The 26,369-nt window shown below is 37.7% G+C and overlaps 1 protein-coding gene across 1 annotated transcript in view; it reads right to left on the reverse strand.

Moving 5' to 3' along the window:
- PRKCE (protein kinase C epsilon) overlaps window positions 1–26,369 on the reverse strand; it is a 289,536-nt gene that overhangs the window by 12,603 nt on the left and 250,564 nt on the right. The window contains exons 12-14 of the mRNA XM_061991311.1: window positions 16,517–16,655; window positions 14,013–14,201; window positions 8,928–9,074 (exon numbers count right to left, since the gene is read on the reverse strand). Of these exons, the coding sequence (XP_061847295.1) occupies window positions 8,928–9,074; window positions 14,013–14,201; window positions 16,517–16,655 (475 nt within the window). The remainder of the gene's footprint in view (window positions 1–8,927; window positions 9,075–14,012; window positions 14,202–16,516; window positions 16,656–26,369) is intronic.

The following is a 26,369-nucleotide window of genomic DNA, read 5'->3' on the forward strand; positions in this document are numbered from 1 at the left end:
TACCCAAATGAGCAAAATTTGGAATAACAGAGCCTTGTGCATGTAAACAAACAATACGTACATTCCTTAAACATACCATCTCACTCACTATTGATTTCTCTAAGTTGTGACACAGCTGCACATAAGCTCCTTGAAAGTCATATACTTACACTCTGAGCCAACTTAGTGGTTGTAGAAAGTGAAAATGCAACCTGACCTAGGTGAACCTGCTTCTGCAGGGGGGTTGGACTTGATGATCTCTAAAGGTCCCTTCCAACCCTACTATTCTATGATTCTATGAAACCCTGGCCCTTTGTTGAGGGAAGAGGTAGAAGTGTTACTGACTTCTCTGCCCTGCACAGCTACATGCTAGATTGACTGGAATAAGCTATACTGTCGGCAGTTTTGGTGCTGCTGTTCTCAACTGTCTACTGCAAACTCAGCTGAGATCTCACACTTCATCACTGGCCAAAAGCCAACGCTTCTCGATCAGCAGTGACCTGGATAACATTTGAACAAATAGAGAAAAAGTGTAACTTTTAGGAACCTGCTAACATTAAATATCCTAATTCATGATACCCCATGGCAGCAGCAGTGTGCAAGAAGAAGTGTGTTGGACTTCAACCGTTAATGGCTGTTTGTAGAAAAACCAAGACTGTCCGGAAAGTCCAAATCCCTTTTTCTTTAGTTTTTCTAAAGGATATATGTTAACTGTTTTGACAAATACAGATTCTTCCCTCTTTACAAACCCTTTCCTTGGACACCGGTATGAATCACCATGGTGTCACTCTCAGAAGAAAGCCTACTGTTTTCCTATGCCTGAAATGCCTGCAGCAAGTGGGGAATACAAAATGTGCAATGTTTAACAATGGTATATGAGGGTCTGAAGTCTCAAGATCACTCCCCAGTGTTTTGTCTAAGCAGGTAACACTTCATGCAAAAGCATGCAGTATATAGCCCCTTGCGTGCCCATCTGCTAAATGCTCATTGCCATGCACTGATGACTGAATGGAAATATATTATGAAACTGAAGGGACACCTCAAGGTTATTAGGCCTAAAAATGGACCTACCTTGACATTTTCCCCATATTGAAGGCCTTACCTTAAAGAGGGACATTCACACTGAAGCAAACTTGAAAAGAGAGAACATTCATACAAAAAGAAATTTACTTGGCCTGTAATTTCCTATGTTCCTTTTGGTGTTACTGAATGATACTGCATTTTACAGGGCTCCTTCCCCACAGCGTAAAGGCAAAGTCATAATTCTGCATGTATGATGATACATACCATCCACTGTCACAAAAAAATAGAGGCGTGCCAAAAAACCCCACCGAAACAGTATCATGACTTCCCAACACCAGGTTAAAAATCCCTCATTAAAGAGTAAAAAAATCTTTGCCTGTTAGCAGTCATGTAAGAAAACAAATCTGAGATCACAGAACTTACGTTTCAGGCTAAGATATTTGAACGTCTTCTCCAGAAACTCGGTCCCTCTTTAAGGATTCCAGCCATATTTCACAGTAAGCAGACAATGGCTGCAGCAATTTAAACACACACCTCTCTCATTGAACACATTTTCTGGATCTGTTCAGTGAGGCCTCTACTCAGGAGGCAGGTGTGGCCTCTGCCCATTTGCCTCTGTAAACAGGCGACCTGCACGCTTTGTATGTGCTGTATTTATTACCCAGTTTCCAAACACTGCAGGCATTCGGCTTGTCATAAGTCATCTACGCAGGGTAGCCAAATTTATTCAGGTTTTTCACTGATTTAGGGGAGGAAGAAAAGAAAATTCCTGGTGTGCACTGACTCCAGTTGTAATCCATCATTGGCTAGGACTACAATTTTGTGTTTGGGAATGGTTTTATTTGGAACCTTTGCTGCAGCGCAAAACTGGAAGAGGACACATTGCTGGCATCCTTAAGTCAAGACTTAACAAAGGAGTTTAGGTTCACAAGGAAACTGCATACAGACAATGTGGCTCAAATAGCGATAACTAAGGGGGGAGGGGCTTTGATAACGGTTTATGATTATCTTAAGAGTTACAGGAGCTGAGAGAGGTGCAAATTACTGTAGGCAATTTGGGAGTGAGGGTCAAGATGAAATCTGCTAACACTGAGGTCTGGTATGGCATAGAACACTCTTCCAAGGGAAGTGCTATGTGTTCAGTCAATTTAAAAGTTGGGCTGATCTCCAGCATTTGGTATTTAACACTTCTCAGGATTTCTTCATTGTCACAGAACCTGGCGTTAAGCATCCTCAAATTACCACAGAGTGCAAAATAAGGCATGAAAAGGTTAGGTGATGAACCCTGGACCACACTGTGAGTTTCTAGAAAATCTGTTAGGCAAACCACCACCACATCTGAGAAGTCAGAACTGAGAAGGAACATACAAATATTCAGAAAACATTCTTAGTGATGCAACAGTAGGAATGGAAGAGGCTGCAAAACAAAGGGAGTCACATTAGATGAACTAAATGGGCTGGTGCCAGCTGCTGTTGCTCCACACTGCAAGATACAACTCTGCAGTAGACTATCTTGTTCATTTTGCTTCTAATGCTCTTGGGGAAAGTGAGTTTTTGAAATGGAAAACCAAGAAATTATGAATGCATGGAGAAAATGAAAATAATGTATTGTTCTGTGAAAGCTACATGTTCACAATAAGTCATTGTAATGCAATTATTTTGTTAACTTCATCTCCATAAAATGACTATGAATGGATTGCCACAGGCACTGATAAAGCCATTAGCAATGAAACTTTGGCTTAATTGCTAAAAAGAAATACATATGGCAAACATCTGTTCTACCAGGCTTTGTATTACCCTCTGGCTCAGAGTTCTTCATCTTTTTCATGTTGAGGATGTCTTAGTCAAAGTCTCAAATTTTCCTAACCCTAAGATTTACAACAAGGCAGATGCAAATGACAAGTCTGTCTGTTTACATGCACATGTTTCAAAGGTTGACAGTGAAAACTCAGCCTGAAAGGACAGGAGAGTGCCTGTGGTGAGGCTGATCTTGCTGCACAGTGACTAACACACAGCTCCTTGCAGAACTCTGAGCCACTGTGACCAACAGCTTAAGAAATATGAGGGTGATTTTATTGTGCTGGTCTAATTCCACAAAAAACAAGAAGGAATTCCTCAAAGGGATGGAATCCCTTTGCTATGAAGAAAGGCTGAGAGAGTTGGGGCTGTTCAGTGTGAAGAGAAGGCTCTGAGGAGACCTTTTTGCAGCCTTTCAGTGTTTACAGAAAGATAGGGACAAACTTTTTAGCAGGGTTTGTTGTGACAGGATAAAAGACAATGATTTTAAACTAAAAGAGGGTAGATCCAGGCTAGATATAAGAAAGAATTTTTTTTACGATGAGGGTGTTGAAACACTGGAACAGATTGCCCAGAGAGGTGGTAGATGACTATCCTTGGAAACGTTCAAGCTCAGGTTGGACAGGGCTCTGAGCAACCTGATCTAACCCTGCTTACTGCATGGAGGGTGAACGAGATGTCCTTTAAAGGTCTCTTCCTACCCAAATTACTACATGATTCTACAATTTTATGAAATTGATGTTCATATAAGGCTACCACTGACTTCACCCCAATGAGCAACAAACTTCGGGCAGTGATGTTCCTCCACCCTGGCAACTGGAATTGGGATATTATGCCACTTCTGCACACCTCTCTTAGCTTCCCTGGCTGATGTTAGTGACATGTCAGCAGGTCACAAGTTCAGTCTGGAAAGCCTGCAGCTGGCCAGTTGTGCTCTCAAAAATGACACAAAGGATTTCTTGCAGGGAATCTAATAAGATACGGAGAAGATTGAGGAAAAAGCAAAATATGACAAAATTTACCTTTGCTTCACAGTTTCAAATATAAATTTTACCAGCAAAGAACAACTTAGCACAGTATTGATTTCATCGATATACACTAAAAGTGAAGCAGCAATCTGTCTCAATCACTGTTTTTAAGAAATATTTTATTATTTGGTATGGGATAGACAGAATCATCCTATTATGTCACTACGCAGCATCTGCCACACTTACCACCAAATTAATTTGCTGCAACATTGTTTTCATTTGTAATTTTCAAAGCAGAAATAACCAATTCAACCAAGCCAGGAGCATAACCATGGAACAATGAAAAATGGAGAGCAGAGAACCACTGAATACTATCGAGTGCTTTGTGGTTCTTGTGCAATAAATCACATTGCAAACCACAGTCTGGTCTTATGGCTACTAATTAGGGAAATTTCACTCTCAATATAGGAATAAAATGCCTCAAAGGGATTTCTGTCTCACAACAGTTGCTCTGGAGAAAAGATATACGTCTGCACTAAAACTGTACTTATTTCTTGCATATGCAATTACATACTCATGTCTGCATTAAAAGCAGCAGGGAAGAAGAATATTATTCAGAAAATTTCAAGACAGCCTGTGAAACTCCAAGAATTAGGTTTTAAGAACAGCAGAAATGATCTTCAAGAAACACTGTCAAGGTCACAGGAGCTTAAATGTAACAAATGTCTTCTTCGTGACTGTTCAAGACTTTGCTTGATTTCTAAAGGTTTTCTTGATTTTAGTCCCAGAGCTGTTCCTTCTTCTATAGTAGCTCTACTTGGGACAAACCGTCAGTACAATAAATCATAGTGTGTGTATATAAATATAGATTGATTTTGCCACTGAAAAGCCTCATAATTCTGGATTTAAGAAAGGAACGGCTGGTAGATAATATGCACCATAAGATTGCCCCCCAGTGCATTTTCACCCCTTCATATTCTCTATTAAGCTGGAGGAGCAGCCAAAGACCCTTCACAGAAGGTTTCAGGGCCATCAAATCTGCTTCCATTGTCTCTATTTAGCACAATCTAGTGTGGTGCTCCTGTCACCACTTAGCAATCTAAACCTTGGCCATTTGTATGAATTCTCTGCCCGGGGCTGTCTTGCAAGCCTTCAGAAAACATAGTTTTTCAAGGACCTATTGGACTTCAGTAATTTTCATTCCACGGTTGAAAACAGGAAAGAAATTTAAGCTTCCAAACCATCACCAGAACAATCAGATCACAGAGAAACTGGAAGGATAATAACGACATATTTTCTGGCATAAAAATTAACATATTTGCATCCATCCACAGTGTGAATGAGATAAAAAAAGAGGCTCACAACTCAGAAGTCTGGCTAATGCAGTGTTTTGTCCAAGTCCAGGTGAGAAATTAGACAAGTCTGGCAGAGATGAAGAGACATACCTGAACTATGGAGAAGCACAGGCCTTACAGTACCATGTAAGAGAGCTCCTCAGAAAAAAATCTATTATGGCAGCGAAAGGATAAAAAGATAACAGAAATGGAAGATGGCTGTGTTAATCAAGGAGCTCATATGTTTTTGGGATCAGGGGAGCATTGAGGCAGAACTGCAGCAAGGTTTGTTTCCAAGCTAGCAGCTCCATGACCTCCCTTGGCAGATTATTCCATTGTCTGATGGGACCTCAGTGTTTGACCATCTTCCCTAATGACTTTGCTTGTTTATTGTCAGTGCTTTATATTGTCCAGGGCCCATTTGAATAGACTCTATGTTTCAGATTTTTTTTGAAAGTGTGTATGACAGCATAATTACAAAATTTCCCCCCTTAGTCATCTTAACTGTTGGTCAGAAAATAGATGAATACCTGAGTAAACATATGCATTCTTGCATGAGCTAAATTTTCTATGTGCATGCAAAACTCAATTTGAATGCACAAATGACTATATATGCATAGTATGCTTCTTTCCCTACACATATGTACACTCACATGCAAGAATGTCTATTTTCTGACTAAAAATCTGGCCTCTCCTCTAACAGCTATTTTCACAAATCTAGGCTTTCCTGAACATAAGATTATAAATATATTTTTTAAATCCCATTTTACAATATTAAATTTAATATTACAGTATTTTAAATAATCAACAGTCCTTTATCAATACTAAAAGATGTTAAAAATCACAAAACATTCCAAACATAGGCATTAGTTATGCTTCTTCCATAGTTGTTCCATAGCTATGGAACAGTTACAGTTGTTAGTTGGAATCGATGAATTTCAATGCTATATCCACAACTGAATTTAGAGAGGAACTCTATAAGTTTTAAAGCAGGCTTTATTTCATTAATATCCACCCCTTGTTCGATCTTTCCTGTATTCTTCAAAGTAAGTGCAGCCTTTTCTAGCTTGGCAAGTATCCAAAATCACCTTTTCAGCATTTGAAATTTACTGCCCTAGTTTATTTTACCATCTCTGAAGTTGTATAATTAATAATAATATTTTATTTGTGTCATCTTTCTCTCTGGCCTAGATAAATATCACACTTTATGACTAATAAATAACTCAATTTTAAGAGGATAAGTCAAGATTTCACTATGAACTTGCTCAGAGATTTCTATGCAATAAAATCCAAACAACTGCAAAATTTATACAGCTGGTACAAAACAGCTGATGCATCACAAACATAATGTTAACATAGAGGTATACCCTTTTCTAAGTGTAGAAAATTATCAGTAAACATTGATAGGACCAGGTCACTGGGAAAGATATCTTAGAGAGAGCAGACTATGAACATGAAAACAATAGGGATGCCTGTGACAGAGTACATATCTGGATTCATCACCATAAAAAAAAAGTTCAGAAAAATCAAAGCATACAGAACTATTAGAGTGCAGGAATCAAATTTGATACAATAAAGGAAGTTGGCATATATGACATGGAAAGGAGTAGTATGAAAATCTGACATTAGAGAAACAGTCTGAAGAAAAATGAGGAAAGGTGTAAATAAAGATGTATAAAATCACTCTATTATTAAATAATGAGTAAGCAGCTATCTTGAAAATTATACAAATGACTACTCTGAAATAATCTGATATAATTACTAAAACGGAAATATCCAACTAAAATACCATTAAAGGAACCAGAAAAGGAAGAAAGGAACAAAACAACAGTAATTAATAAAATAGGAATGACTTTACAATATAACAGCAGTGAAATAATTACTAGAAAGAAGCTGCACTGAGAAGGTGAAAGGTATTTATACTTGCAATGAATCAAAATATCTGACACACTAAATGCCTCCTGACTTTTATGAAGGATCACCACAGCAGGAATGCTTACAAAAAAAATAAATGTCTCGTAAAAACATCTATTGTCAAAGGCACTGTACATCTCAACCATGAAAGGAATACAGCCAATAAACAGACTAGATGTGAGGAATCTGGGACTTACTAGATGCAAGCACAAAATGAAAATTATTTTGCATCCTGATTTGGTAACTGTATTACCAAAATGCTGATGAATACCGGGCAAAGAAACAACAATTACTGTGAGATGAAAGGCCAAATTCTTGTGAAAAGAGGAAAAGAGCTGCACACATGCAACTCGGCTAAACACTGGCTAAGGTTGTCTGAAACTATCCCACGGCTGTGAAACCTGACTGGAAGGCAGTTAAATTACAGTATTGAATAGTTTTCAGATAGACACAGGGTTAATTTGTGGTTTACCCTTCCTGCAGCAGTGCAGAGATTTGTAAGTCAGCTCAGGAACTAGGTGCAACCTGGTCGCACTCTGAGAGCGAGCTGGGCAACTGGGTAAGCAAGCCAGCTGGCACACTCACTGGCTGGACTCTTTCCTGGTGAGGGGCTGACTCAGGCATCCCTCTGCCTGTAGCTACTGCATTACTAAGTTTCCACTGCAAGAAATATATTAAGAAACACTGCCCCATATAATAATACTAGATCTTATTGTTACTCCTAGAAAGACATTCCCAAGGGCTTCCACTTACAGTTGTCAGTCCCTTTGGACTCTTTCTACATTGCTACAGAGAGAAAGAGAGAGATATTTCTCCAAGAGTGGACTCAGATGAGCTACCTCAGGCTCCTGTCCTGGACTGGCAGCCCTGCTTTCACTATCTACCCAAGGAACTTGGGGAAATGCATCTCTCTGGACTAAACCCAAATGCATTAGATGCTACAGGCAGTAATTCTGCAATGACAGAAGGGCCGTCTTCAACTCAAGTTCAATTTAAGTTACAATTCAGTCATGATCCTGCAGTTTTGTTGGGGTGGTTTTGGGTTTTTCTTTCTTTTTTTGTTTTGTTTTTTTTTTGAGGGGTGTGAGGTGGAGTGTGTGTTTTAAACACTTTTGTAAACTATCTAAAGAAACAAACAAGTACCTTGATCATATTTTACAGGCAAATCAAACATTATCATTAGGGACATGCAAAGGGAAAAGATGCAAAAAAGTCTGAAGAGATTTATCATAAAAAAATCATTCAGTTGTACTGTTCAAGCACAAAATTAACTGCACACATTCTCAGCAGAAAAGCTGACGTTTGGTGAACTGTAAACATTTTCATCCAGAGGAAGACACGAATCAGTAAAGTAATTTCCCTTGGCTTTTGTAGTTTCTGCATGTGAGGCCACTATTTACATATTCTTGTTGCAGTAAAATAGAAATGTTTTCTTATTACCAAGGAAAAGGTAAGTATGTCAATTTATCTAATAGTGATGTGTACTTCTTTCCCACAGGAAGCTGGTTTTTTTTAAGTACCTTCAGTTTAAATCTTACTAATCAGAAATCCTTTCCTCTGTCTTTCGCTACAAAATCCAGTGACTAATGGCAACTAGGGTTGTAGTAAAGTTCACACAGAAAGTGCAGACACTACATACTCAACTGCAATAAGCCCTTACAATCCAGGGATCTTTAGGAACACAGGCAAATAATCAAAAGAGAGCTTCAAACCCTCTTAAGGTTTATATGACTCAACATAAACATCTTCCTGACACTTACCGTCACAGAAACAATGACAAGGCAATCTTTTCAGTGTTGTTTTTATGTCACTATTTCAGTCCCCAATTCAAGTAATCTTGTGTCTCAGAAAGGCCGAGAACTAGAAATATCAAACCAGGTTTGCTCTCAATGTTACGCAAACTGCTACTTACAATCCGAGGTTTGAAGGGTGGCTTAATTTTCCTTTGTTCTAGAAGAACCCAGTCAATTTCCTTGAAAAACGGATGCTGCTTAATCGCATCTTCCCCGTTTTGTGACGCCACACAGCCAAGCCGCTTATTCGGGTTTTTTGTCATAAACTGCAAGAGTGGGGGAAGGAGAGAAGGAAAAAGTTAAAACGTGACATGGCAATGACTAGAAGCTATTTGCAGTTCAGCTTTAAAGCCTAGTTGTTAGACAAAATCCCCTTTCCGAAATGCGTATTTTTCTGTAAGAGCTACAATTTGCCCCTCCAAATTTCAGAGGTTCCAGTCAAAACAGAATATTGAGTGTTTAAGTTTCCTGCAGGAAGCTCTTTCAATCGATTGCTGATAACTCCTACTTTAGCTGTCTGGGAGTGCTACAGGAAGAGATTCTCTTTCAGCATTTTTAATTCCAGCTTTGGCTAAAATTACTAAAGGAACGAAAGAAAACATTAAACCCTCCACAGACACCTCCAAATAGATGGTCAGAAGAGCTCATATTTTATTTGCTCTCATAACTATTAATTTGAGGCCTGGGGGCTACACATTATGCTTATTGTTGTTTAATTTCTTTGAGCACACAGATTGCATAACCATCCACTCCATTTGAGCACACCTAAGAAAAGCTTTAACCTCCTTACTCATTTCTACAATTTTATTCTAATAGAAGCAGAGAAGAGTACCTGCAGCTATGTGGATTATAAGTGTTCTGTCCATACATTTCACGAAATACATGGAGTGATCAGCAGCAGCAGAAAGCTTCCTTCGAGAACTCCATTACATAACTTGCACCTTCCCTTTCATCTTTAGTAAACTGGAAATGTCAGCAACTGGAACTAACTGGTGTCCTCTGGTGTGGTAATTTCTAAACTTCTCACTTCTAAATTCTTGCTATTCCTTTCAGCAAAAAGCTGTAAAACTGGTGTAAGATACTGATTTCAAATGATGGCAGATGATAATATTTTTTCCTAATTTTGCTGTTATTTCTTCCTTCTTTTATTAGCAATCACTCTACTTATTTCCTAATGCATGTGGACAGAGAATCCTGACAATTCAAGTCACAACAAATGCTGTTCTTATACACATGCTCGTACTATATAATTATCCCAAGCTTTGCTAAAACTTCATATTCATCCATTATTATAACATTTTGAAAATAAAAAAAAACCCAACAAATGAAACAAAATGTGACAATTGCTCAGTGCCTTTTAATCCTAGGTACCACATTATACTATACATCTGTAGGGAAAAAACCCACCCTTATAAAAAAATAAATCACTATAATCCATACTCTTGCTTTAGTACTCCAGTTATTAGATAAGTAGCTACCAAAGCCCTTAAGATAGTTTTAGATAGCTGGATCAGCCATCCGCAGGAGAATACCATTGCTATCATTTTAAAGATACAACACAGATCAGCGAGGCAATTTTCTCTGTGGTTTCTGACATATATGTACCACTACGAAGAGGATCCTTCTCTTTGGTCTTGTGTTCAACTGCTCCACAAATTCTTTTGCAAGTGGACAGTCATATCTAAACCACAGGCCGTATTTCCTATGGGCAGGAGAAACAACGGTTTTGAAAGGATTACTGTGCTTTGGTGAGGTCTTTTGGAAAACCACAGAATGCATTCCTACATTCCTCTGTTTTATTTCAGCTCCAAGACTGGAGCGAGCAGGCCAGGAACCAGCAGCCACACATTTTGCAGAAACAGAACATGGAAACTACAGGACACGCTTTTTGTACCATATAATCCAGATATCAAAGAAGTAAAATCTGATCCTAGTATCTGTCATGCTCTATCTTTGTTTTAAGCCAGAGGCAGGGAAAACATCAGGATATGTCATTTTTAAGAAGCACAGGACGTGAAAATATGACTAGATAGTATAGTTTGCTACTGATCTTTAGAGGTCCTTTCCAATCCCTACTATTCTGTGATTCTGTGAGGATGAGGGAGAACAAATGTTAAGAATGAATAATCAAAACAAACAAACAAAATGATCATATGCAAATATGATGCAATAATCTCACACTTCTGAGAAGGACACTTAATTATATAAATTTCATCCTCTGAAATAAATATTGATTTTTTTTTTCTTTCACCTTCTATTTCTGAGGCAAAAATTGACATTTATTCCCTGTTTAAAAACAGCATCAACAATGTTGCAACTCTCAGGGCTGAAGCAACTGTTAACTGTAATGTGTGGATGACATGGTTGCCAATGGAGCCGACAGCCATAGCTGTGGTGTTGCCTTTTTACTTTCCCATGTTAAGGCAGGAACCTCCTTTTATAAAAGATTCTACTGACTTAAATGACAACAGTACAAATGTTTGTTGCTGAGATAGTCACGCATTTTGGAGCCCAAATCAAGTATCACCAGGTTCCCAAAATTCTGCAACTTGAAATATATGACATAGCTTAAAAAAAGAGTTTTGCTTCTATATACAGAGATCTGTGTCATTTGGATAAAAAGGGAATACATGCTGTAAACACAACTTCTCTCCATCGTTTGCAAAGAAGCACAGAGCTAATTTCAATGAAGAATTGTTCTCCTTACCAGACAGGAAAGAATTTTAAATAGCAATTCCTGTCAATTCACTGAAACAGGACTAGTAAGATCTGTGGGATTTAATGGGATAAGCAACATGCTGCCTTGTATTACTGAGATGAAAAATTTTGCTGGAAATAACAGGAAAACCATTTCTTCAGAAAATCGGAAAACATCGTTACTTAATACAAGAAAATATCTTCTTATTAAACTTTCTTAAATGCTGTTTGGAAAAGTGAAAAATCCATAGTTTCTAAAGAATAAAACCCATGTCTCAAAGCACAATGTGAGGAAATGAATTGCTCCAAAGTTAATCCCTTGCTAGCATTCAGTAGTAAAATACATAGACGTCTCTTTCTTTCCTCTGGTTTTCCTGCTCTTCATTTAACAGAATGTGGACAAGGATCAGTTGAAAAGCACAAGTTTCAAACATGTTTCACACCGCAGCTGCAGAGGCAGCAGGTTGCTAAATGCAAGGAAAAGTATTCTTTTTATGGTGTAACCTGGCACAGCTTCATGAAATTCTATCAATTTATGCCAACGAAGATGAGGAATAATCTCTTATTCAGTGCAAATCTGTTTAATAGATGGAACTCTCTTTGTAAGGTTTTTAATGGCATTAAGGATTAACCTTAGATAGAAAGATGGATCACAGTAAAATATACCATGCCTAGTATCAAAATGTAGACCTAGGAAAACAGCTTCATGAAAATATATGAAAAAAATCAGCTTTAAAATAAAGTCGATGGTTTAACATCCTTTCGCTTAGATTCAAAAAAATACATAGTTTACACCTGCAATTCTGTGCCTGCATTTGTGCATGGTTAATGAATGACACATGGACATGTGTAATATTAACAGACACCTCAGTACTTGCACCTTGAGATAACACAGTAAGGCTCTGACTGTCAAATCTCCCCTTCCTCTAAATTAAACTCCTTGTCCTATAAGTTACAATGGCTCTTGTACTACACAGTTATCATTTAACTCTTCCCTTCCAGCAATTGCTTTTACGATCCAGAAAAATAGAAAGCTTAGTTAATGCAGACACAATGAAAGGGCCTGTGGATGGCAAAATAACAGATCTTAAGGCTGTGAAATCAAAACACTACAGAACATCTCCTGACTTCAATGAAATTCAGATGCAGATACGAATGTTGACAACAACCCTTCTCTACAAAATAACCCCTGAACCCTGGATATCAGCCCTGAATTCTGCAGCTCAAGTCCATACAATTTTTTTCCTCTCAACTGAATGTAATTGATCTGGGAACAAAAAATGGTATCATGACAGATAACAAAAAGTCATCAGATAAGTATTTGGGGGGAGAAGGGAGAATATATATAAAGATCAACTTTAATAAATCCTTCATGTTCTCACTGCAGTGAATGAAGCAGAAGAGGCACTCCATCAAACAATGCAGAAAGGTTAACTTGGACTTCTAGTTTGAATTCTCTGCTAGAGCATCTCTCTCTCTCTCGGCTAGAATAAACCTGAAGATATTTTTATTAAAAGATCAAGATGAGCACTTCTACAGAATGTTCCATCTGTCCACTGGTGTTTAAATCAGAATTTGTTTAAGTTTTATATATAATTTCAAAATGTAACCCTGTATGAAGATCTCTGCAGGACTTTACACTGCCAGCAGCTCTCTTAATTCAAAGTCCCTTTTATACCAGACACTGCAATAAGAAGTGCAAAGGTAGGAATTTTCCAGTTTCAAAGAAAGCAGAAAACAGAAAACTTTTTCAGGTTTTCAAACTATGGGGATTGCCATACTGCTTCTGTTTTACTTTGCTTGGATGACACTATTTTGGGATGACACGAGCACAGAAAAAATAATTTCTGACAGTGTCGTGTTCGTGAAGTAAACCTGGGTTTAGAATCATAGTCTAGAAACTGAAGTTGCCCTGTGGCACTACTTGACTGATTAAGAAAGCTGTGGCATTTGGTGGCACATATTTCTGTCAAGTCACCAGTCATACTCAAAAACACCAGAGCAGAAACAATTACACCAGAGTGAGGTTGCTTATTGTTATGTGAACTATAAAATAGTACATGTAGCTCTAAATAAAAGGCTTTTGACCCATCTTGATAATAGAGGAAGAAAAGCAGAAGAAGAGGAAATTGTATAAGTGAGTTAAATAAAGACATTGTTCCTTTAATTATGTAGTGCTTCCCTCTCTCTAGTGAACATACGGCATATAAAGTGTCAAAGTGATAGCATAGTTCTAGTTGGTTGAGTTTTCCCTGAAACATGAATCTGCAGTACACAGATTTATACAGTGTACAACTGCATGGAATACAAACATTCTGTTCCTTTCCCACAAGCTGTGTAATTTATCCCAGGCCCCATTATCCTAACAGTGGCACTCTGAACTGTGCTTGAACTCCCAGTGGTGACTGCTCTCAACAAATTTTGGCAAATTAAGTTTTAATCAAGGAAAAAAAAAGCCCCCAAAAGGACATGGAGAGGAGGAGGAAAGTGAGTAATGGAAGACTCACTGCTTTCAAAATGCTGACAGCTTCTTTACTGAGCCAGACTGGATACAAGACATCATCGTGAAGGATGGATTCAAAGAGATCATCTTCATTGTCAGCTTCAAAGGGGGGTTGCCCAGCCATCATTTCGTACATGAGAACTCCCAGAGCCCACCAGTCTACTGACGGGCCATATTCTAACTCCTGGAGGATCTAGCATAGAAAAAGAGATTGGTTTGAACAGACAAGTTAGACAACACTCTTGGCTGAACATTTGCTGTTCCATTGCGACACATCCCTTTCCCTCAGTGCCTGAGTAGAACTAAATCCCACACTGATTTTGGTAACAGCAGGCACAGTTTCTTACCCATGCCGTTTGCACTAATAGCTGAGCATCAATATGTAGTTGTTCTCAGAAGTACTGACTGAGTTTATCAGTCCCCTGAGTAAAACGGCATGCTCGTGAGCAAAAGAGCTGTATATCCTTCCAAACTGTTTAAAGCAGGTCACGCTATAGGGGAAAAGAGATCACATATACAAAACAGACTGGTGGAAAATGTGAAACATTTCCTTGTCTCTATCTTGAAAAAAAACAAACTGAACTGGCTTGTAATGCTGCACAGAGATCATCTGAGAGATTTGCTCTAGTCCTTTAGGTAGGGCTGAAGGAAGCCAAAAGCATTTTTGTTCTTTTTACAGCATTAAAACGCTGTACAATACATGGCTGTATTGCCTCTGCTTTCAGCAAAACTGGTTACAACTTTTCACGTGGCACAAGCTAAACCATGTAGCAAATATCTTTAGTGGGGATTAGTAGGTTAGCATGATGGAGTTCTATTGTACCACTTGATGTTACAGAGCTAGTATTGTACAAGCAGCAAATTTAATTCTTGGCTCCTCTCCACTGAAAAGAAGCTCGTAGTTTGGCTGCGATGTTTCAGAATGACAGGGGGCTGGGGAAAGCAGAGTGAATGACTGTTTAAGGTGAAGCTGACTGCCTCAAAATGAGCTGGAATGGCAACAACTCCACCTCCTTAAACAACAGTAATGTCAGAGTCAGAAGCCTTGTGGTGAAACACGTGAGCTTAGTGCTGCATTTGGGAATCACAACCATTATAAACCCAAATTCAATCGTAACATAAAAGCAGAAATGAGTTTAACATTTGAATACAGAAGTCTGGATCCCAACAAGTTTCTTAGTTGAATGGATATTATATTTTTATAGACATAAATGACAGAAAATTACACTCTTCAGAAGTGTATTTTTGAAGTGTTTTGGCAACTCTTTGATACTCAGATACTGCTAAAGAAAAGGAATTTGAAACATACCACGATGATATAAGAGATACAGAAGCAGGAGATCAACTTCTGAAATTAAGGTGACAAAAAAACCTTCCATGAGTTACTGACTTCAGTAAGACCAGGATCTCATGTAAAAGTTCCTGGGATTTTATTGCTTTGTTTTCAGCAACAATTCTAAAAGAATATGCCAAAGGACTCAACTAGTATAAACAATCAGAAAAGAATTCTTACAAAACCAAAACCACCGTATTGGTATTTATTTTCTTTTAACACCAGCATACTTTTCAAACTCCGTAAGACACACATTTATATTATGATGCTCAAGATGATTTACATCTTATCAGTTGTGCTACCAAAGTGTATCAGCCACAAACACTAAAAATACAGACTTCTAATTTGTTGTCTTTAACAAAAAGAAAGTAACATTTTCCCTAGTTGCAATGTATGGTTTGTGAAAGAGAAACTTGTTCATTAAATCAGCATGCTGAGTCTTTAGCAGAAAGATGCACAGGTTACTAACTAAAATGAGCAGACTAACTGTACAAATATCACTTCATTTTAGTAATTTAGAAATGCATCTAATAATATTAAAGTTTAGGACATGTAAAACCTGCACGATTCTCAGCCATTTCTTTTCTGCAATTAATGCCTTGAAATGGCTTTGGATTTTGCCAACTGATATGCATCATCCATAGGAATTCTATACAAGTCCCTGCTTTCTGTTCAGTCATATGATGACAAGTACCACAAACAATAGTAATGTTCAATTGCAGATACTTTAGAGAAAGGAAAAAAAACCACAAAAGATTCCCACAAAGACCCCAAGCAAAATGACACCAAACACAGGGCCTCTTCTCTATGAACATGTCCTTCTAAGTCTCATGAAAAATTAAAAACATTTTAATAACTACTAAAGACCAGTGCTAGCAGTTGTACATCTAGCACCTTAAATGCTAGCAAGTGCCTCCACAATGTAGCTGAATACTGTTAAGTTCAGGAAATAAATAATAAAGACCCTGTGCTTTGTTACTCCTATCAACATGGAATACTGCTTGTAAGCAGCAGAGTAACGAATTTCTACAAGATTACCCAAACAAAACTGCAGCACAGTGCAGTTTGCATCTTCTACTGTTTTCATCTATGTGAAAAAAACTATCAAAATTACACATGTAGAAGCCTGATGAGTGATAATATTTGTATTCTTAGTGTGCTGCCAAAAAAATTACCTCTGGAGCAATATAGTCAGGTGTGCCGCAAAACGTCGTGGTGGTCACTCCATTCAGAATCCCTTCTTTGCACATGCCAAAGTCAGCCAGTTTACAGTGGCCTTCTGCATCCAGAAGAATATTGTCCAGTTTCAGGTCCCTGAAATAAAAAAGCCCCAAATTAAATCAGTTCTCAATTTTTGATCATGTACTCTTTAATTCATTACAAACTATAGAAGTATGACAGATGATTTCACAAACCCATGTGTGCATGAAAAGTTAGTAGCAGTGACTAAATAGACCTAATTAAAGAAAACAAGGAAGCAGTCAGTGGCAAGCACTTTGTAAGACCAGACCTTTACTCTCTCAATAGCTCCATGAGAGCACAGTTGTACTCAAGACAGCATCAGAAAGGTTTGGAAAATATCTCAGTTTCTTGTTTGCTATGTGAAATAGGTCACCAATGTCTAATGAAGTCATTCTCCATTTGTGCATTAGCACAAAGTAAGGAGTATCAATTTTTCCATACTCTGTCATATGGGTTGAATTAATAAGTGATTTCAAACTTGGATTATTTTGAATTGGATTCTTAATGGACACTAGCAATTCAAAGTTCAGATTGCCATGAGAGGGATGAAAAACAACACTCTCATCTTTGGGAACATTATTTTCTGCAATTTCAAGCTGCTCAAAAATAATCTCATGGGAATATTTTGCTTTCATTGTTAACACATCTTAGCGACTGTCTCTGATCACTTGTTGTACAAATGCCTTTGTGTCAAAACCACACAATTCTTTGGTTATTAAACTGGGTGAGGTCAAAAACAGGTTGAGAAAGGGATATCCACCTTTCCTGTCTAGCCCTCTGCATGTTTACTAAATATACCACTGATGGTTATTGCATATTCCAACACAATGGACGCTAGGTACCATTTAGCTTACCTGTCACTTGCCTTAGACAAAACTACAAAAGGAACTGGAAAGTCAATGCATAAAAGAACCCTCACTTGCATGAAAAAATCCCACAACTGAAAACATTTTATCATGTATAAATAATAAAATAAACATAAAACAAACGTAAAACCTCCACTTACATTGCAGGGACCATTTAATTTTTATGTTTCTGCCCAGGCTTTAGGTACCACTGCCATGTTTTAAAAATACACAGTAATAAATTAAGGCATTGTATGTATGAACGCATTCATGAGAATCAAAAGTGGAACACATGTCCTTAGGTGAATTTGTGAACACTTTCTGATCAGAACTTTAAATGATTAAACAATCCTTCCAAGGCCGTATCACAGAATCTTAAGAGTTGGAAGGGACCTCGAAAGATCATCTAGTCCAACCCCTCTGCCAGAGTAGGATCTCCTAGTGTAGGTCCCACAGGAACTTGTCCAGGTGGGTTTTGATACTATGTTATGAGCTTTTGTGGACACATCCAAAGCTACAGCATGCTGTGATACCCCCAGAAATTTTCTTTACTCCCTATCACCCCAATTTCAGTTGGTGTTTTGTTTTTTTTTTTTTCTTTTAACACTTGTTCAAAATTTTCAAACATGCTGACCCACCTTTATCTAACATATATTTCTCAAGCATGGACACAGGACAGCATAAAAATCAGATATTTCTGGGACACAGTGGATGTACTACTCAAGGTCTACACAATCATTGCACATATGTGCAGTAAATCAGACACTTCTTGAAAGCACTGGATCTCTGTGTGTAGAGATGGGTTATGCTGTGTATGTGTTACAAAGTGGACTGTGCATGTACAAGAAGTTTGAAGTGGCAAAACAAAGTGAGATTTACCTTATTAACAGTAAATCCACTCTCTCACACATAAACTAACTTTATCAGACACGGTTTATGTAACTGAAGTATATACTGGCTGTAGAAAAGTTTGGTGCAACCAATAAGCCCTACACCGGACTTTGCTATTTACAGATCAGTTTTGCTGCTCTTGTAGGTCCTCAGCTTGTCACCCACATGAGGCCCCTTGGAGCAGACTACATATTTTATCGTTCCTTTTTATGAGTTCCTAAACAACCCAATATCCAGCTGGCTGAAACATAATCCCCTACATCTCAATTTAACCCCTCAAATAACCACCTCTTCCTATCTCTGGAAACTGATTTTCAAGAATTGTCCAACCTCAGGCAAGGGCAAACTGCTCTCTGCCCCCCAAGAGGTAAAATCAACAAAACTAAGCTCCCTGCTCAAAATATCATGTGTCTTAACAAAACTGCTCTTCAAGTAAACTACAAGTGTTACAATCTAAAGACTTTTGTGAAGATAAGACTATAGCAACATCAAATAGAACGTGATCATATACAACAATAGGATAAGGCTCTTGCAGACGGGAGAAGGAAATAAGCTTGTGGCTGCAGCTTTTAACTTTTCAATTGCAGTGTTTTCTTGGCTGTTACTAAACTAAGAAAGAATACAAGCTATATTTCAAAAAGTCAAGATGTCCAGATAAAGAAATCAAAGTAATCTTGGAGCCACTTCCAGCCACCATCACAACAGACTGTTAGAAAGAATGTCATAATACAAATAATTATGGTAAGAACTGATGATATTCAAGAGGTTGCTCAGAAAACTGGATCCACCTTAATTTGGAGTAGTGATCAACCGGAGACTCTCAAGTGTTATCTTAACTCTGATTCCAGAAGCTAGTGCAGGCAGGTGACACACTAGAGCTGTTAGGGCCTAAAAATGTGTTAAGTTTGATTTACTGCCACCCATATGCTAGCTGAGGAGTTGAACATACAGTCAGTAACCTACGAAACTCCTAAGCTGAGAGAAATCCCAACAGTAATAAAACACCAGCAGCAAGCCACCACATAATGGAGATGAACAGGTTATTCACCATTGTCTTTATTTCCCTAAAGATTTGTACAAGATACAGAAATTAGCAATAAAAATGTGACTTGACAGTGGAAGAGAATGAACAAACTGAGCAAAACCAAGAAGAGTTGAAATATTAAATTCTGACTACCTATAAAGAGTGATGGTGAAAATTTAAGCCTATCTGTAACAGCACAAGTCAATTTAACTTTCTTACCATTTACCAGATTACAACCCTACTTGACAAGAGGAAAACATCTGGGACCCCTTCATCAAGCCAAAACAAAGCAGTGAAGCCTATTATAAACCTCTTAAAAACTCTATTTGAGCTACTGAGGGCATCAGCTTAATTACTCTCACAGTAATGGAATTTAACAACAGTAGGTTTTATTATCACAAATACAGTGTGAACCACAATTTCAAAAGAAATTTGGAAGAGGCTAAAACAACAGCAGTGTGACTCCCGTTGAAGTACAGACAGGAGGTTAAAAGGTAAACAGGGAGCCTGCCAAAGTGCCAAATTCATAGCTAGCTTGCAAGGTTATCATAGTCCATAAAAATGCTTGCACTGAAAACCAATCAAAAGAATTCTGTCAATTTCCATTTGCCAGATTAAAAAACAAACAAACAAACAAACCCAAAGCCAAAAAACAAAATCAGAAAACCTCACCAAAACACCCTAATTACGCAACTTTGAAAAAGAAATCTTAGTTACGTTAATGAATATAAAAGAATAGGTAATATGCTATCTCACACCTCTCAGGAAAAGTAATCTAAACCAGAACAGATAGAATGAAGGAAAAAAAAGGAAAAGTTTTCAAGACATCCTCCAGAACTCTTCTAAGAAACAGACAACTCTCTTATATCTCAAAATGTAAATAGCTATCAATATCTGAAAGGTAATTAATTGTCTGTACAGAACGATCCATCCTGTCTTCTATTTGGTTCCTAGTATTAATGCCAGTTGTTTACCTCTAAATCAGAGCCTACAAAAAAATACAGTGTCAGACAGCTCGATGACAAAGGTCTGTTGAATTTTCCTTTTTCTTACTTTGCATTCTGTTTGTAGGAACAAAGAAAGTCATCTGTGACTGACAAAATGAGTTCCTACAACCTGAGCAATTACCTGCAACTGCAAACAACCTAACCAGTTAAGCCAGGAAAATGCTCACAGTGCTTGAATGCAGTAATGCTACATCAAGCTACTTTTCTCCTTTGTTTGTTTGCCAAGATACTTGGTACAGTCAGTTCAGTTGACTTCAGCAGTCAATTGCACAAAATTGTTGGTTGTTTTTTGTTTTTTTTTTTTTTTAAAAGTATTTTTCTTTCTTTCTCAGAAAGCATTAAACAGAAATTTAAGTCTTGGTTTCTATTTCTGGATACCTGCCAGCATCACAATCACTTCAGAAGCTGGAATGATTGTCAGGCTCTCAAGAAAGATTATAACAGTAAGGTTTGTGCAAGTTTGAACAGAAAAGCAGGCAGCCTGCAGGTAAGCCACAAGAAAACTTCCATAACGCTCACTCTTTTCTCCCCACACCATTGCCACGACACACTGACTGCCCTGGCTTCCCACAAATGGTCAGTGGACTGGGACTTCACAGGAAAGGGTTCTTAAAGTCTGACTCCCAACAGTAGCCAGTGAGAGCCTTGTATGCATGACTATATGCTTAATGTGTCATTTAGATAACAGAATTTCCTTGTAGAGAGTAAGGTAATTAAGCAGTCAAGATGGGTTTTGATCAGTAAAAACAGAAAGTCTGCCAAACATTACTAACCATAGCCTTTGAACACGGGAAGGATTAGTGACTAAATAAATCCATATTTGAAGAACAAGATCAAGTAGCTGAGAAACATGATCACAAGCTGGTTTAAACAATCACTTTATGATGAAGTATCTCTACAGCATCTGCTTCTACTCTTACTCTTGCATGAGCAACAGAGGGAGAAAGCATACACAACAAAACTTAGAATGAAGCATAATGATTATGCAGAAATAATGGCATCGGAACCAAGAATATTTCTTTACAGGTGAAAGTTCAACTAAGGATTGTACCTCACTAAACATCTATAGAACAACAAAAAGTAAAGAACCAAAAGCAACACAAGCCTAAAGTATGTAGCTACTCAACAACCTTTTTTTTTTTTTCGTGACTTTCAACTGCAATAAATCCTTTCAATAGTGTATTTGAAATCATTGCCATTGTTCCCCTGCATGGGAAAATCACATCCTCTCTGCAGCCTTTAAATAGATAGGCTGCTCACAGATGAAACCACAGAAGGTAAAAGGGAAACTTCCCCCAACAACATGGATGGAAAACTATCTGAATAATTCTCTAGTTACTGTAGTTATTGAAATTTACAACTGAAGGCAATGTGCTCATTATATTGATCAGCAATTTCAACAAGTAACGTGATTTTTTTTTTTCCTATTTAATTAAGGCAAGACTTCTACATTCCTAGAATTACTTCTGAACTTTTTTTGGTATCCAAATTGCTTTTGAGGAAACGATGCTCACCTGCAACAAAAAGTCTCTCCCCTACACAGCACAAATTTACTCGTTGCTATAATTTCAGTTAATGTTGAATCATTTGTACCACACCATGTAAAACAGTATTTTCTAGAAGACTGATATATTCACCACATTTTTTGTCTCAGTTCTTCAAACACACTGATGTTCTTAAAATTCATAACTAAGTACTAGGCTACAATCTAAGCAAGATGGAGATATATATAGAACCATTCAGCAAACAAAAAGGCAACAATTTTAATGTTTTGATACTAGCTTCTTTAATGATTAGCTCTCACCATTAATCCTAGTTTCCATACATAAACTACGGGATAAATATGTCTGTACTTCACTAGTAGACACTTCTGTTGCTTTAGGTATTTTTTTATCACAACACATCAGCAAGGCTTTTTTTTTTGCCCCTATGACATATCAGAGATAAATGGAAAAATCCAAACTGTTAAGAAAACGCAAGCTAACAAAACTTTTTTTTTTCCCCCTTTGAAAAACTGTATGGGAAAGGAGGAGCCCATACTTTCTAATGTTCCTGATCATAAACATGCAATAACAGCAGCATCACTGGATGTCAGGTTGTACCAATTGATGTGACCTCCCTTATCCATGGAGTAAGAAATAGGATACATGCTGGACTGTTCCTGTTTATGAATGGATTCACGACAGTAGGGTAGGTTTTTTTAGCAGTGAAGGAGTAGGGAGAAAGCTGAGTGAGACTATCAGTGAGAAAAAGATGGTTCTGCTGCCTTTGTTGTTGTAGGAGTTCTCAGGAAGTTTTGCCTGTGTTTATCTTAAAGTCTGGGAATTTTGCTGCTTTGCTTTTACTGGATTTATGATTGTCAGTGTTAACATTACTTGATATTATCAAAGAATAAAGACATTATCTATCACAAAAACTACAGAAGAGTTGTACTCAGCAACATACAGAAAAACCTGCGATTTGAAAACTGCTACTTGTCAGCAGTGCCAAGTTTGGAATAAAGCAAATCCACCTTACATTGGTGTGTATCAGTATGTATAATGGCTAGTGGCACGTGAATTAAAGAGTTTCAAACAAGGTCAGAGATACTATAACTGCATTTTGTTGAAGAAAACAGTAATAGAGCAGACAGCAGGGTAAACATTAATGGGAAACACTGACTTTTAATGTGATGACAGTGACACGCTTAGTCAGGTATGTTTCCTTTTAAAAATACAGACAGACACTTTCCTTATATAAGACAACATCTTTCACCCTGCCACTTGAACAAATATCTTCTGGACCAAGGGGGTGGTAGAGACGGGAGGAGGGATGTAGGAAAAGGCAGTTTGCTATCTACCCACCAAGGACATAATGATTGCTGCCTGAGGCTCTGTAAACCCCAGCTATTACAAGATGAAAGCATGGCTTGCACGATGCACACCATCACTTGCTCCAGCACTGTCTACTATTGAGAACACTTCCAGGTCAGCAAGGTCCTGAAATGGAAAAGAAGGATGTATGTGGCCCTAACTATTTATTGATGACTTAATAAGGTATTGAACAAAGGTTTAATATTCATTTCCAGTAGCTTAAGAAAAATGAATCATTTTTCTGGTAGGATAAAACCATTTTCTATAAAATAATTTCTATATATGGCTTTTTAATGGCTTTGACCATAACTTTATTACAATTGTCGGTAGTGGCTTAGGACATTACAGTGCTTGATTTGCTTATCTTGTTTTACTGAGTTTCCTTAAAATAATGTGCGGACAAATAAATAAATCACACTTAACAGCTTTCCTTTGTGTGGCTTTTCCTTTCTTATTATTTCCACATTTTTATTTGTGAACATACGTGAAACATACCAGTTTGAATGTGCATTATGTAAAACATTCTCAAAAATTGGCTAAGCACAGAAGGGAGTGGTCTCTATTTCTCTTTTCAAGAGACGGTTGCCTTGTACATTCACATCACACTGCTTTATAAACCTCATTCTTCCATGACTTGCATTCAGAAATGCAACAATTTTACCATGAGGCGGAGGCAACAATGGGATGTAGCACTACAACTGTCTCTTGACTTAGCCTACTGTCAAAGACTGGACTCAGAACTAAGTTTTGTGTTGGATCCCAGTGGTGACTCTGCCTTCCCATGGCCTGTAGGCCTGCAGATTTTGTCCCAGGTAAGAACTGTCATGAATGGTTCTGGCTTCATGTTAGGCCTGTTGTGTTGGACAATCTGCCTCAGAAACTTGCAGTTAAACTCGATGGCAAATGATTTTCTCATTTTGTTTGTGTTTCACGTTGGGTGAAAACAGACTGTTTTAAGGTTTTTGTGAAAGTAGCAGATGACGGCTTGGTGCTCTGAACAGTACTCACTCTGAACTAAGACTGAGCTGCCCGGTAGTCCTGGTTCCTCACTACTCCCGTGAGTGCCCTGACAATATGGCTACTAGCAGTTCTCTCAGGGATTTTCTTTCTTATTACTGTCTTCACTTTGGTTGAAACCACCATTTTCTAACTTTTTTTTCTGAAAGATGTTAGCTGAAAAATTGTCTCTACGAATTCAGGCTGGGAATGACAGGGTGAAATCCATACCACCAGTAATGATATTTACTGTTTCAGCCTCTGCTGCAAAGCCCATGTGTTGTCATTGCTAAATAAGTAATGTGATAAATCCCATTCTTACTGACACCTTGGTGATCCCACTGAAGACAACAGAGATCCACAGGCTTAGACAAAGAGTGACTCAAGCTGTGGTATTCTACTCTGTGAGGTTTGATGCTTTATGCTCTTATTTTTATAGCTCAAATAACATTAAAAAAAAGACTGTATAATATAACAATAGGTTAGGTGGAGTGCAAACTAAAAGTGCCTACTGTGTATGTCTATAATCCTTTTAAACAAAACAATACTGAATTGCTGTTTGATGAAAGACAATGAAAGAATGGCGTGAAGCTAGAAAAGCTTGTCAAATCAAGTTTCGAGAACTCAATTCTGAAAAAAGGTGTTACCAGAACCTTAGAAAGCACATTTGTCAGTATGTACACTAATTAAGTTTGGATCTGTTTAAAAGTTTGTCTTTGGTAAACAAAAGCAATGTTTCTTTTTTTTTTAACTGACCTTAGTAGGTAGGATGATAAAATCACTATCATTTGAATAGCAATGAAATACAAATTATGCAAACATAAAGAAAAGAGTACTTGGGTTTATGAAATACAGCTTTTGTGCCTATACAAAAAGACTGAAGTTCTCTTTCCTATTTTTTAGTGAAGCTTTCTTGCACAGAATATAAAAACATTCAGTCAACAAATGCATGTCTATCCAGGTAGCATCTTGCATTTCTGTAGCTGTTCTCATTCAGCTAGCTCAGCTTGTAACTCTTAATAACTCATAATAAGGATAGATTACTGTCTTACACAGATAATAGGAAAGACAGAATAGAAGAATACAATGTAATCAACCACATTTCCACCCATTAAAAAAAATTATCTTAAGCATGGAAGTAACTAGATCCCTGAAATGTTTTGTTCCAGTTTTATGTTAGTTTTATTTTCTGTTTTTAAGTTCATCCCACCAGACATTAGGTTTTAATTCAAGTACCATGGTTTGCCCTAGGCTCCCTCCATTGCCATCTCCACAGGTATCTCCAAGTAGATAATTCACAGAACAGGTAGGCTGCACAGCTCCCTAAAGGAGCCTAATCTTCTCCACCAACTGTGAATGTACTCCAGGACAAGCAGACTTGCAAGATTCAATTGCATTCCTAAGTTTAGGTGAGATGGATCTGAGTCTTTGTGTATATTCACCATAAGCTGCTTCCTGACTTCCTATCTTCCAGCTAGAGATTTCATTCAAATTAATTGTAAAACTTGCAGTTTTGTAGGAGAAAGCCAAAGACAACTGTTTAAAAAAATATCTGCATTCATTTGTCTTGTTACCCATGGGGGAATTGCCACACACACACACACACACACACTCAGAGAATTTGCTAGGCATTGAAGTTATGCCCTGTAATAATTCTTAATTTTTCTCACTTAGGTCACATGGCACTCTCCTGACTGCAAAAACACCACAACATGCATATCTATCAAAAAGCCAGACGTTTAAATGCTCTACATTGGCACACCAAGTCAAGGGCTCCAAAGCATTATTATTCTACATTGTTTCAGGCACAGAGAAAGAGCATTAAAAAAAATAAAACAGAAGAAAAGCTGCTACTGTAATCAGCCATGATTGAAGGCATTTCCTGTATTTTGCTATCAAACCAGTTGTTTTTTCCATTACATACTAAGTGAACTTTAGGAAGGTCAAGACACCAGAGAAAAACAGGATCAGAATATCTTTAATCAACCGAAGCTGAGTACTTCAGTTTCTCTCTTTCAGATGCTTAGTCCTGGATCTCATCCCATATCTTCAAATTTCTTCCTTAAATCATAGATGCAGAAACCAGGTCAGTTTGAATTTATGATTTAGATAGCTTTTCACCTGTTACCCTTACACTTCCCCTAACCTATAGGTCAATCAACCTCATGCTG

The sequence above is a fragment of the Colius striatus genome, chromosome 2 (assembly GCF_028858725.1).
Source record: "Colius striatus isolate bColStr4 chromosome 2, bColStr4.1.hap1, whole genome shotgun sequence".
Classification (NCBI taxonomy): Eukaryota; Metazoa; Chordata; class Aves; order Coliiformes; family Coliidae; genus Colius; species Colius striatus.